This window comes from Phodopus roborovskii, unplaced genomic scaffold (assembly GCF_943737965.1).
Source record: "Phodopus roborovskii unplaced genomic scaffold, PHOROB, whole genome shotgun sequence".
NCBI lineage: Eukaryota > Metazoa > Chordata > Mammalia > Rodentia > Cricetidae > Phodopus > Phodopus roborovskii.
The window spans coordinates 25,648,454-25,662,359 of NW_026126418.1; the positions used below are offsets into that span (position 1 = coordinate 25,648,454).

Sequence of the window (13,906 nt, forward strand, 5' to 3'; positions counted from 1 at the left end):
TCTGAGAGTTTCATCTTCTTGGTTTTACAACAGCAGATTCTAAATGTATGATGATTAGATTTTCCTGACATTTGTTTACAACCTGCCTCATATTCATGTATAGCAATAGATTTGAAAATATGTGATTACTCATTTTATAGATGTTATTTAAAACATATGTAGAGATATTTCTACTTAAGTGGTTAGACAAAAAATGGTTAGACAAAAAGAGAAATAGTACCTATGATGAGCTATATTCTTGTGCTCATGCTATGCCACAGCTGTTAGTCTTGAGGTACACAGGTGCGACTGTAAAACCCTGTGGTTTGACACATTCTTAAGGTAAACGGTACTTGGATATAGTTAGGAGAGGACAAATGGGAGGAGGAGGGCAGTAAATCCAGTTAACCATCAGAGGCTGACTGTTGATCACACACTCTAGCCAATTGGGAGGGAGAGAGGGATGGAGAGGGTGGTCAGAGAGAGAAAGAGAGACAGAGATATAGAGATAGAGGGAGAGGAAGGAAGGAAGGGAAGGAGGGAGGGAGAGAGAGACAGAGAGAGAGACGGAGAGAGAGAGGGAGAGAGAGACTGTGTGTCTGCATCTGCCTGTGGAAGCCACAGGAGGGAGTTAGATTTTCTTGAGCAGGAGTCAGAGGTGGTTGTGAGCTGTTTGACATATGTAGTGGGAACAAACTTTGAGACTCTGGAAGGGCAGCAAGCACTCTTAACAGCTGAATCGTCTCTCCAGCCCCCCACCCCCAGTTCAATTTCACACTACAATGAAGAATTATATTTATAATCATATGTAATTCACATAATTATTCTATAAATTATAAACAAATGTGGAAATATGAATAGTATGTATTACATTTTTTAAAAAAACTTTAGTATGTAAGAAAGACTACATATATGCTAGTTACAGTAGCTAGTTACATATATGAGTCACCAGTAGTGTTGGTATGTTTGAAGGAAACAAATTCCAAATTATTTTAGCATTTCATTCTCTTAGCCACATTTTCATGGCTGGAATGTTAATATTTGTGAACAACTGTAGAGCAGATTGACCATCACCCCCAATCTTTACAGTGACCCGCCCCCCTCTCAGGAAAACGGTAGGGGAAACTACCCCTCAGGTTTCTTTCAACTGCACCCTCTTTCTGGCTCTTCTCTCTCCCCACATTTCTTGCTCTCTCTGGCCACCTTCAGCAGGTGATTTTAAAACTTTTATTGAACTCTACCATCTGAGGGTCCCATCTCCCATTATTTCAATTGCTTGCTGTCTGAGCACTCACTCTTGCAAGAGTCTAAGCATGTCTTCATATCTACAGTACCACTATGCTTGCCTTGTGTTGTAAACATCCCCTCAGGCCTCCCAGTCCAGCAGACCCATGGGTGACCTTGACTTTCCCCCTTCTGCTCTCTCTCCACATACTGCAGTTTCTCTGAAACTCCCTCCCCATTTCCTCACAACATTACCCCAACTGCTTCTGTTGATTCTCATTTTTATTTTCTCCCTCTTCTTAATTCAAACCTTACTTCTTTTCATTTGTAATGGCCTCTTATGCATCTTTAGTTCCTTTGTCTTGTCTTTGGTAATTCCTCCTTGAGGAGTTTTCCTAAAATAGCTGATCTCTCCTCTGCTTACCTCTTCACCAAGGGCAGAGTCCCACTTCTTCAATGTGGACTAAATTGGTCTTGATAAACCATTTTCTCACACTTCAGTGCTAAGACTTGAGGAAGGTATCTATTAGAGGGTTTACTTTCTCATGAGGCTACTGTCTCTTTGGAGCATGGTTCTCTAACTGTATTTTCATTTGGCTGTCCATTGGGGCACATGAACCCCTGGTATTTTTCAATTAATTCAAATTCCCATGTGGGAATTTGGGATGTCCTTCTGTATTCTGTGAATATGTGTTATTTTTATTGGTTGATAAATAAAGCTGATTTGGCCAATGACAAAGCAGAATATAGCTAGGTGGGAAATCTAAATAGAAATAGAAAGAAAGCAAGAAAGAAAGCTAAGACAGAGAGATGTCATGTAGCTCCAGAAGGGGTAAGATGCCACAACATTACCAGTAAGCCACAGCCACGGGGTGATACACAGATTATTTTTTAAAAATTGGTTAATTAATTATTCTTATTTTACATATGGATCCTAGTTCCCTCTCCCTCCCTCCCTCTCTCCCACCTTTTCATGCCCCCACCCCGACTACCCTCCTGTCACATCCCTTGCCCCACTCCACAGGGAGGGTGATGCCTTCCAAGAAGGGTCAACAAAATCTGTCAGGTCATTTGGAGTAGGGCCTAGGCCCTCTCTCCTGCCTCTAGGTTAAGGGAGTATCCCTCCATGGGAATGTGCTCCTAAAGTCATTTTGTGCACCAGGGATACATCTTGGTTCCATTGTCAGAGGTCCCTTAGACTACCCAGGCCTTCTAACTGAGACCCATGTTCAGGGGGTCTGAGTTGGTCCAATGCTGGATTCCCAGCTCTCAGTCTGGGGGCCCATTTTTTCCTCCTTGTTCAGGTCAGCTGTCTCTGGGGGTTTCTGTAACCTGGTCTTGTCCTCCCTCTCTGCATCTGGATTCCAGTTCAGCTCAGTGTTTAGTTGTGGGTGTTTGCTTGTTTCCATCAGCTACTAGATGAGGGCTCTATGATGGTGGCTAAGTTAGTCATCAATCTCATTATCAGGGAAGGGCATTTATGGTAGCCTTTCCACTGTTGCTGAAATTGTTAGTTGGGGTCAGTCTTGTAGGTCTCTGGACATTTCTATAGTCAGTTTTCTCTTCAAACCTACAATGGCTCCCTCTTTTATTGCCTCTCTTTCTCTTCTCTCTTTTATTTCTCCCCTGACTCAATCTTCCTAGTCCCACGTGTTTCCTTTCCTCCTCTTCTCTTTCTCCTAACCCCCTCTTCACTCACTGCTCTCCCACTCCCAATATGCTCAGCAGATCTTGTTCTTTTCTCCTTCTATGAGGGACCATGTATGAATATCTTAGGTTCCTCCTTGTGTCCTAGTTTCTCTTGTGGTGTGAATTATAGGCTGGTGATCCTTTGCTCTATGTCTAAAATCCATATATGAGTGAGTACATACCATGTTTCTCTTTTTGTGAATGAGTTTCTTCATCAGGATGGTATTTTCAAGTTCCATTTATTTGCCTGTGAATTTCAAAATTCCATTGTTTTTTTCCAGAGTAGTATCCATCATGTAAATGTGCCACATCTTCTTTATCCATTCTTCAGTTGAGGGGCATCTAAGTTGCTTCCAGGTTCTTGCTATTACAAATGCTGATATGAACATAGTTGAACAGATGTCTTTGTTGCATGGATGTGGATCGTTTGGGTATATGCCTAAGAGTGGGATTGCCGGGCCCCGTGGTAGACTGATTCCCAAAATATGGGTTAATTTATAAGAGAGAGCTAGCCAATAATAAGTCTAAGCCATTGGCCAAACAATTACATTTAATGTTAGGCTGAGTGATTATTTCATAAGCGGCTGCCAAGACCAATGAGCAGAAGGGAAACCCTTGATGAGGACCTGTGAGACAGAGGAAAGCATTCAAATACACCTACCACTCACAGGGATGCAAGTAATGTTGGATTAGACTCTGCCACATAGATCTGTGTTTAATGTAATTGTGTCTTTACAAACCTTATCTTCAAAAACAGTTGTATTCTGAAAAACATTCAAGATTAGGAATTCAGTATATGAATTTTTGGCTGCAGGGCACAATTTATGTTGAATTATTTTTGTAATTGAGTTCTTCAAAGTAATTAACATAGCCAAATAGTCTTATTGGGAATACAATTACTAATCATTAGTACAGATTTTAGAACAGTGGCTTGGGAATTATCCCTTAATAAACATGTTCGCCTCTTCCCCTTCTGCATATAAACCTTGATGAAGCAGAAAGTTCTGTAAGTTGTTTAAAAGAAATTAGAGGGAAAGTATTTTCCCTGCAACCCTTAGTTTACATACACACACACACACACACACACACACACACACACACACACACACACAAAATTTCAGGAGATATTACAGCTTAAACTATACAATAAACTGAGTTACACACTGGAATCAATTCTCGCCTCAGCTCCAATCAACTCTTACAGGCTGACTCTTAGTAGACTATTTGAATCATGACTGCATTAGATCTCCTGAATTCAGTATAAAGCTTTCAGTGACTTCCTCATACTTGCAGAGGTTATGTGTAATTACTCTTTTTATGGTCTATGCATATCCACGAGTTACTATGAACTGGCTATTATAGGCTAAATTATGTCTATCCCCCACCATAGATATTCAAGTTCTAAGCCCATCATTGTTGTACCTCACCCTATTTGGAAGAAGGTGCTGATGAGGGATGTCCTTCTGTATATATGTTTCTGTTATTGGTTAATGAATAAAACACTGTTTGGCCAGTAGCAGCAATAAGATAGGCAGACTTAGGAGATGAGGAGGATGCTGGGGAGAGAGGCAGGGAGGCACTGGAGAGATGCTATGTAGTTGCCAAAGATGTAACAGGTACAGACATTCTCTGGTAACTCAAGACCACATGGATATTCATAGATTAATAGAAATGGGTTAATACTTAATACAGAACTAGTAAATAAGAAGCCCTACCCATTGACCAGCAGTTTAATAATTAATATAGTGTCTGGGACTCAAGGGAGGCAAGACCTGGAGGGACAGAAACCTCCAGTTGCAAGGTGCCATACAGATATAAATGAGGATTCAGTTTCCCCAACCCTTGATAATTTTCTTTGGCAAAGATGCAAAAGCACAATTTGAACATTCCCTTCCTGGTGGTATGTTGTAGAATGGTTAATATAAACTATCTTTTAACTTATGTCCATTTGTTAAAATGGCAGGAGGACACCTGGGAAATCGTATTCGATTGCCTTTTCCCTTTTTCTTATGTACTTTCTATAAGTTTAGATTTAGTATCTTCTGAATTGAATTCCCATTATGAAGCTTATGTTGGAATTTGTTTCACATTAGCTAAACAAGGCAATAATGAAGTCAGGGAGATCAATGGGAAAGTCTATCTTTAACTCAAAATTACAGCATCATTATTTCTAGAAATTCTTCATGAGTATGAACTGTCCATTACTCAGTAGAGCTGATCGAGCCTGAAAAGCTTCCAGTTTTTTTTTTTTTCCAGAAAACCTGGGGTTATTTGGTCAGAGCTTCAAAATGATAAAAAATTTCAGTATGTTGGTGACACTTACATGTAATAGGAGGCACAAGGAAGCATCACTATTATGTGTGTTTGTTCTATTTAGTTCAATGTTCCCTTTGTGGAGACTTGTACCATTGAAGAAGTAAAAAATTAACCCAAAGAATGATAGGAATGAATACAACCAGCCGGAGGAGGGTCAGAAACCATGCAACTGTCCCAGAAAACGCTTTTCCTTGGAATGCAGATGGAGACTTAATGGAAGCTGCATCTAGGTGCACACTAGGTAAGACCATCTATCCTACCACTCTCTGTGTAGAACAACAGATATAACACCAATAATAAATTATAGGGATTCTTTTTCTTAGCTGCCCAAAGAGAAGGCATACACACCTTTTGGTAATACAAATATGGGTATTTGTGCTGGCATTGTAAATCATTATTTTGTGTAAACTATACCGATAATGTATTTACAATTAATATTGTTGCTCTTAGAGTGTAGTCTTAAACATTTTGAAAATAATATAGTACCACAGTCTCTATACCACTCCCCCAAAATTGGGCTGTAATACTGTTATACTGTGTTGGATGCTGTGTTTTTGATCAAGTTCTCTTTTTATTCAAGCTAGCATATAAAGTAATTGGGGGCTTTTGTCAAGCTCTACAAAGTATTTCTCACTGTGTACATGTTTATAAGAGTGAGGGATGAATATGAACAGCTTTCTAGCTTTTGATCCTGCTATGAATGTATGCATGTTGGTTGTCAGTCAGTGCTTTATGTACCATGGGAGGCAGGTGAAAAATAACAATGACAGGTAAACGAAATAATCAATTCTATATTGTTCTTTACAGATTGACCCAAGAATGATCAGGCTTTATGGAAGAAGTTTGGAAGAAATGAATAATTCCAAAGTAGCATGAAATTACATATAAAAGATATATGTAAAGAAGAAATTTATTATGAAGGAATCTGTTATGCTGCATATACAAATAGAAAATGCATTTTTGAATGAAAATGTCTATTTAAAAAGTCTATTTTAATGCAATTAATGTAAATTTCAAATTCCATAAGGAGCTAGCAATATTACCATGAATATACACTTAATTAAAAAAAATCTTTCCACTTAAGCTATTGTCCCCCAGATCAACCCCATAATGGCATTTTTTTTAAAGTAGCAAGTAGTAAGATCTTTAAGCTTATTATACAGGTAAACTTCTAAATTTACATTAAGTTTTATTTAAAATATATATATAAAATATCTTTCTAACTGGGCTAAAATGTGGCCCAGGAGGTAGCTGTGTTCCTTTGTACCTGAAAGGCAAGGGTTGGGCAGTCACAGCACTCAGTTTTCAGTGTAATGATCCAAATTTAAATTTCCTCAGAGACCATACCGTAAAACGATAGGCCAAAACCAAAATTGGCTTTTATTATTAATACTGACACCTTCATGAGATAACTACTTGAATTTTTTTATGAGAAACCATAAATATATACCTTTTATACAAAAGAAATCCTTTAAAAATACAAACATGTAACTAAATATATCTTTGTGTGTGCACACGCATGTGTGTGTGAGTGTGAGCACAGAGTTGATGTTTTGTACTCAAGTTTCATTCCTCAAACTCCTCCCAAACCCCAGCACACCCATGTTCTCCAGCCACAGACCACTGGCTTGTGATCTGTCAACTGTGTTGAATAGGAAATCTGAGGAAGGGCCAGCTGGCAGAAAGGATCTCTAGTGAAGCAATCATTCTTCTTAACAGTGAAGGCTGCCTCTTTTAGCCAACACATGTTCAAAATCTGGCCATAGCTCTCTTACACATAATAGATCTAGATGAAAATTTATATTTATCAAACACATGTATGAAATAAATAGTGCAAAAAATGATTATGTAAAACCCAAGTAGAAAGTAGTTCACTTTAAAATAAAACCTTATATAATACCAAATTTACATATGTTGTGGGAATTTTGATGTCACATTATGTCACTGCATACAAGCTTCATCAGTGACTTGCAGTTCAGTCTATGAATGTGCTTATCCATATCTAAAACAATGTTTTTATACAGGCCTGGTTTATATGCATTTAAGCAAAATAAGGAAAACAACAACATCCTAGCAGATATGCATGTTTGTTTCATTTGAAACAGTAAATTTTTTTATGAAATACTAGCTCCCTAATCTTTCTTTGAAGTTTTAAATCACCAGTGAGCTACAGTTTATATTATAACATCATGAATCAGCTAATGTGGAATATTTATAATCTGCTATGAGGATAAAATTCTTAAGGATTGGTTTTATGAATAAAATTTTGAAAAAAAAAATCCCAGATGCTCTTGATAAAATAAGTAGATGGGTAATCGCATCTTTTAGAAAACTATTTGTACATACAAGGGAGAGTCCAAAGCTGGCTATTGATTCAGAAGCCACACTTGTCCAGAAGTACCCTGTTCTGCACTGATATTGTTCACCAGGCATTTAAGATCCATATCTGCCGGATAAAGGGCTATAGGGGCACAGCCCAGTGATGATGGGCCGCCAGTGACAATCTTCAAACCCACTGTTTAAAATCATTTAATCCATTAGAAAATCTGGAGACAGCTCTTTGAAAGAGTCTAAATGGCTTCAAAGATCATCCTCATATTTTGAAAATGTCTCATAAGTATTTGAAACCAACAAGTGCCCATTCTGTGTCATATATTCCAATAACACAAGCACATACAGTCAATATCTCCTCAGAAGACTGTTCCTTTTTAAGTCTGTCTGGCAAAATCTGGAGTTTCTTTCAAGTTGTCTTCGGGAGTTCACTTCTCTTGAGTAAGTCAATAGCTTTAGTGTTTTTCTCTAACCATCCATTTTGTATTTTCTTTCTTGAAGATTTTCCCTGCATTAAGACATAGTATGTTACAAGATCACACGTACATGGACAAAGAGAAATTATCAGGGGTCTTATGAACAGGGTCTTTTCTTAACCTACCTGAGTCTTTGTTCAGTTCTCTCAATTTAAGTCTTTAGTCATCATTGCTGTTGACATAACTCCAGCTGTCTCTCTTATTTTCTTCTTGTAGAATAGATTTGTATTGTCTTTTAAAGAACCCAGCCTGAAAACAGATTAGATAACATGTGTATAATTCTGAACCCATACTATTTACATCATATATATCTAATTAGTGTAGAATACTTTTAAAACTTTGCCCCAGGTTACACTTGCTGTGAAGACGGTTGTAAAGTTGATAGTCAGTGTGGGGCATGGAGAGTTAACACTGGACTTGTGAGTGACATATACATACTCCACCACATACTGATATTCAATTCAGTATTATATGCATTTTCCAAATGGATTCTTGAAATTAGAATAAATCTAAGGTAAGTTTAAACATTCCTCTCATGACTAAAATGAGAAAAGTAAATAGTGAACCAAATTGGCTTTGAGACATTAAAGGCATTCTGAGTACTTTAACTATTAGTAATTATTAAAGGTGTGTTGTTAATAAAACACAAGATATTAGTAACTGTTAAGAATTACCTTCCACATAACACATGAAATTAATAAAAGTACAATAAGTCCAAGTAGCAAGCTGCTGGTTATAATCACGATGGTGAAATGTCGTTTGGGTCTTTGATGATGGAGCCCTTCCAAGATAACCTGCACAAGTAGAACAAACACAAGTTCAGAAACAGCAGTGCTGATGTTTCCTTTAATAGCCTTTCAGGCACCTACAGAGGCCAGAACTCCCCATCCCATCCTGTCCTGATCCTAGTTTCAGTCCTCAGAAGCAGCAAGGGGAACTTGTCTATCTATGGCCCTTCCTCCCATCGTCTCCATCCTCACGGCTAGCAAGCTGCTCTCTGTGTACTTCCTATCGGTTATGGAAGGTGGATAAAGGTTGAAAGTCCTCTATAACATGGTCACGAACTGAGTCCAGGCTTGGATCCCCAAAAGGTACTTGTTATACTTGTTATAAATATCCTCCTACTATTTCCCAGACAGTTTTCATATGGCGTCTAAAATGGTGATCTTACGTGGACAACGTTCTCATCCTTGTTTAGTTCAATAACTTTTGGATGTGGCTCTGGAAAAGCTGTTGCTCTTATTTCAAACTTCAGCGATGAAGTCTCATCCTTTTTTGAAAAGAAATAATCAACAGAGTTTGGTTTGTGGTTTATTTCCTGAAGACAATGAAAAATGCCTCCTTTTCTATCTAGAATGTCTATAACTTATTGAACTATAATTGCTTCCTTTGGGCTCTGAAGTATGGCCATCTATTTCACAGAACCCCTTTTTATTAAATGGGGCTATGTTGCAAATCACTTGATTTTTAATATTTTTGTCAGGTTATAATATGCAATATTATTAGTGACCAATATAATCTTCTCAGAAATATTAAATTTTACCCACAAGCAAGACTTCTTAACCTGGTGAACATTCACTCAGGTTTGCCTTTTACTTGCTTATGAATGAAATATGTACATCCTTACTATCTCAGTGACAACATGTTGCTTTTGCTTTAATAATAATAAAATTCAAGTACATGATCATCTGCTGGTGAATTCTGAACTTTAGTATTTCAATTAGAGAGTTTGTGACAGAATCCATAAAGCCTGTGGATCTGTGAATGGGCTTTAGAGATTTTGTTAATATTTATTTATTTATTATTTTTACATATTGATCCCAGTTCCCTCTCCCTCCCTCCCATGCCCCCCAAATCCCCTCCCATCACACCCTCATACCCCCCCCCCACTGCACAGGGAGGGTGTTGCCTTCCAGGAGGGATCATCAAAATCTGTCAAGTCATTTGGAGTAGGGTCTAGACCCTCCCTCCTGTCTCTAGGCTAAGGGGGTAACCCTCCATGGGGAATGTGCTCCCAAAGTCCTTTTGTGTACCAGGGATACATCCTGGTTTCACTGTCAGAAGTCCCTTAGTCTGCCCAGAACTTTTAACTGAGACTTATGTTCAAAGGGTTTGAGACAGTATAATGCTGGTTTCCCAGCTATCAGTCTGGGAGTCCATGAGCTCCCACTTGTTCAGATCAGCTATCTCTGTGGGTTTCTGTAGCCTGTCTGCTTCTGTTTCCATCAGCTACTAGATGAGGGCTCTATGATGACATATGAATTAGTTATAAATCTCATTATTAGGGAAGGGCATATAAGGTAGCAGATTCTATGAATATTTAAAAAATAGATGCACTTGTACATTTATAGGAGTGAGGAAGACCATAGTATTTAGGTATAATTTAAAAAATAACTAATGCCATTTATTTGCTTTTATGCACATATGGAAGTAGATGACGACTTGTTGGGGTTGGTTTTCCTACCATGTGGTTTCTGGTCATCAAACTCAGACCATCATGCTATATAGAAGAGCTTCAACAACTGAGGAATTTTAGCAAGCTTCTTTTCTTTTTTGGAAACAGGATCTCACGTAGCCCAGGTTGGCTTCCAGCTTACCATGTTAGCTGAGAATTACCTTGAATTTCTAATATAGTCCTGGGATTACAGGTGTGAAGTACCACACACTCAGTTTGTGCCAGTGCTGGGGATTGAGCCCAGTGCTTGTGCATGTTAGGCAAGCACTCTCCCATTTGGTCCTAGTCTCTAGATTCTTAAAGAGGTCTATTGCCCAAGAATGCTAAAATCTACTGGGTAAAAGTTATTTGATATAATTGCAAACTTCACCTAGACCTACAGCATTCTTTCAACAAGAGAACTGATCTTCTAGAGAGGGTATATAGTGTCTAGGGACACCATTGACTGTAAGGACGTGAACAGTGGCAGGAACTGACTGGTGTGTAGAGCTGCTGTGTGTATGGCAGCCTGACAACAATGGATTTTCTGTCCACCATGTCAGTAGTGCCCCGTTGAGAAACTTGGGGCATATGAGAAGCAGCTATCAAGGCTGAACGGCTTGCTGCTGGTCATGTGACTTTACAGCATGTCTGAAGCTAAGATGAATGACATCTCTCCTTTTACTGTCTGATGAAAATTCCTTTGACCACTATGTGGTAATTTCAAAAAGTGTTACTGAATGTATAATAGATCCATTTCTTTGGCTATTATGGACAGAGACAACTAAAAATATGGGAATAAAATTCATCTCAGCTCCATTGGCTGGCCTTAATCTACACTGGCCACTGCCACTATCTACACTGGCCAGATGAGGAAACTGAAAAAAAATACTTCAGGTTTTCTCCTGTCGCCTGAGGCTCCTCATAAAACATATGCTCTTTTAAAGGGCCAAAATGCATTTAATCCCTTTTTAACTTGAAGTTTTAAACTTTGTTATTGTCAAAATGTATTTTTGTTACTGAATTTTGCTGTAACTGGGTTTTTTTTTTTTTTTTCTTTTTTGAAACTGAGTCTCATTATGTAGCTGATGATAATCTCAAGCTTGTGATTTTCATGGCCTCCGTCTCTGGAGTGCTGGTGTTGCAGGCATGAGCTACCACACCCACGTTTAGTTCATATGTTTTGATGTGTTAGTCTGCTTTTCTTTTAAATCATTTTAATTTTACTTCTTGGTTTATAGTTTTTAAACATTATATTTTAAAGGATGATTTAAAGGTTATGTGAACTGAAAGGGTCAAGTTCCTCTGTTTCCGTGGGGTTCATAGAGGGTGGCATGCTTTCTAAACTAAATCTAATGATTCCACAGTTTATCTGTCCCTTAATGTAATGAAAATGAGATTTGGGATTTATTCCCAAAATGTATTCTGCTCTCTATAGTTTGTAAAATGTTTCCATACTATCCTGTCTATGTAAAAATGACCAAGTTTATAGATCTACATCACAAAGTTATCCATTTGATTTTAGACTCACCATTTCCAAGATGGATGGCCGGCCTTCCAGCTGGATGTGAACACTGGCTTCTTTCCCACTTTCCATTTTCCCAAAATTGCATAAGAAATTTAAACAGTGTAGATCAGCTTTCATGCAATACTTGAAGAGAATGTAAAAACACCGCATTAAAATTTTCTACATTTAAAAAATTGACAGCTGGAGAAGATGGCTCAGTGGCTAGAATGCTTGCCATGTTAGTATGAGAATAAATGAGAGTTTGAGTCCCCCACACCTGTACAAAACTGGGGGGGGACTGCCTGTACCTGTAATACCACTGTTTCTACTGCAAGGTGAAGTCTGAGACTAGAGAAGTTTAAGGGGCAGCTACCCTCAAACAAGGTAGAAGTTGAGGGCCAACTCCTGTGGTTGCTTTCTGAACACTATGAATACACTGCAGCACACCTGTATTCTCTCAAAAAATTCTTAAAACTATGAATTTTACATTTGGAAACATTCTTTACATAGATTAATAAACTCCTTAGTGTGGCAGCATGAAGGCTTGGCAGCAGGTAAAATTACTTGCTGCTGAACCTGAAGATCTGGGTTCAAACCTCCAGAACTGGTAGAAGAGAACTGTCTTCTGCAAGTTGTCCTCTGACAATGCTTTCGTTTTTCTCTCCTTCCTCTCCTCCCATCCCCCACTATTTCCCACTCAGCACCCACTCCACTTCTCAGCAAGGGTAAGGCCTCCAGTGCTAGCAAATCAAATTAAGGCAGGACCAATGTACACACTCACACAAGTGAATATGATAAAGTAATTTTTAAATATCCTTAATGGCATTCATCAAATTGTCCTTTTAATAAACATCATTTTCCCTTCATAGCATTTAAAACTCATCTTGCTTTAAATAAAACAAGCATTTTTGTTTTGTAAATTAAAGCAAAGTATTCAAAGTGTAACATGTGTTTCTATCATTCTTAGTAACTGAACCTTCTGGGACAAGATGAAAAGAAAGATTTGAAATTAAGAGTCTCCCTAAGTTAAACACTCTGTGTGTTTTTGCACAACTTCTCTACTTTCTCTTATAAAGTCACCGGAATGGGAAGAATGAGAATCTCCTGCTATAAATATGGCTTCCCAGGTGACATGGTGTCAGGAGGGTTCTGGGGTAATGTCTGGATAGCACATGGGGGACATTTGTTAGGTAATGAAACCCTACAACATACACTTAGTCCTGGGCCCATCTCAGAACTACATGTTCCTTACTAGTGGGAATATCACCAGAGATTGTATCCCTTGCAACCTGGCAGCTCAAGACCCCAGTGAATTTGGTTTCAAATGTTTTAGTTCTTTGTTGGAAGGCAGAAATACCTATCTGAAGAAGAAACTTACCAAGAGTCTCTTGTCAGTTTTTGATAGGAATGTAACTATATCTGTCAAGGTCCCTGCTACGCCTTTTTGTTGTCTCGATGTACACTCTCTTCCATAACGTCTAAAATGGCATTCTCCAGCAGTAGCCTAAAGACAGAAAACAATAAATAAACACATACATACATACATACATACATACATCATCTGTTTGGAAAGAGCTGACACAAACATAACTTTAAAAGTTCCAATTCATTATTTTTACTACAATACATTAAGCATCTCTGAAATTGTGAAAGTATTTTTGACAGTATTATTTGGGAAAGAGTAACTCTCTGGCAAATCCACAAACAAAACCCCAGCCAAATTATAGCAGGTCCTGGATTGACAACAAGGTCCAACTTCACTGAAATGCAAAGAGGAATAGTAGTTGAGCATTAGTCTGATTTGGTTTCACAGAACAAAATATGTTATAATTATACATGCTAGCATCTAAATCTGAAACTCAAGTAAATTTTCAAATGAAGATTCTAATCTCCCTTATATAGGCTTTTCAGGTGATTGCTGTTTTGTGATACTCAAAGGTAAAAAGAAAG

At 38.2% G+C, this 13,906-nt stretch overlaps 2 protein-coding genes across 2 annotated transcripts in view; one reads left to right on the forward strand and one right to left on the reverse strand.

Annotated features, from left to right (window-relative positions):
• The window catches only part of Cerkl (ceramide kinase like), a 98,527-nt gene extending 92,443 nt beyond the window's left edge, over nucleotides 1-6,084 (forward strand). The window contains 5 exon segments of the mRNA XM_051183838.1: nucleotides 5,270-5,311; nucleotides 5,313-5,363; nucleotides 5,365-5,449; nucleotides 5,772-5,800; nucleotides 6,016-6,084. Of these exon segments, the coding sequence (XP_051039795.1) occupies nucleotides 5,270-5,311; nucleotides 5,313-5,363; nucleotides 5,365-5,449; nucleotides 5,772-5,800; nucleotides 6,016-6,084 (276 nt within the window).
• Nucleotides 6,085-6,093: 9 nt separating this feature from the next.
• Itga4 (integrin subunit alpha 4) overlaps nucleotides 6,094-13,906 on the reverse strand; it is a 72,199-nt gene continuing 64,386 nt past the window's right edge. Inside the window, exons 24-29 of the mRNA XM_051184385.1 lie at nucleotides 13,335-13,460; nucleotides 11,981-12,100; nucleotides 9,187-9,285; nucleotides 8,690-8,809; nucleotides 8,141-8,264; nucleotides 6,094-8,047 (exon numbers count right to left, since the gene is read on the reverse strand). Of these exons, the coding sequence (XP_051040342.1) occupies nucleotides 8,175-8,264; nucleotides 8,690-8,809; nucleotides 9,187-9,285; nucleotides 11,981-12,100; nucleotides 13,335-13,460 (555 nt within the window). The 3' untranslated portion in view covers nucleotides 6,094-8,047; nucleotides 8,141-8,174. The remainder of the gene's footprint in view (nucleotides 8,048-8,140; nucleotides 8,265-8,689; nucleotides 8,810-9,186; nucleotides 9,286-11,980; nucleotides 12,101-13,334; nucleotides 13,461-13,906) is intronic.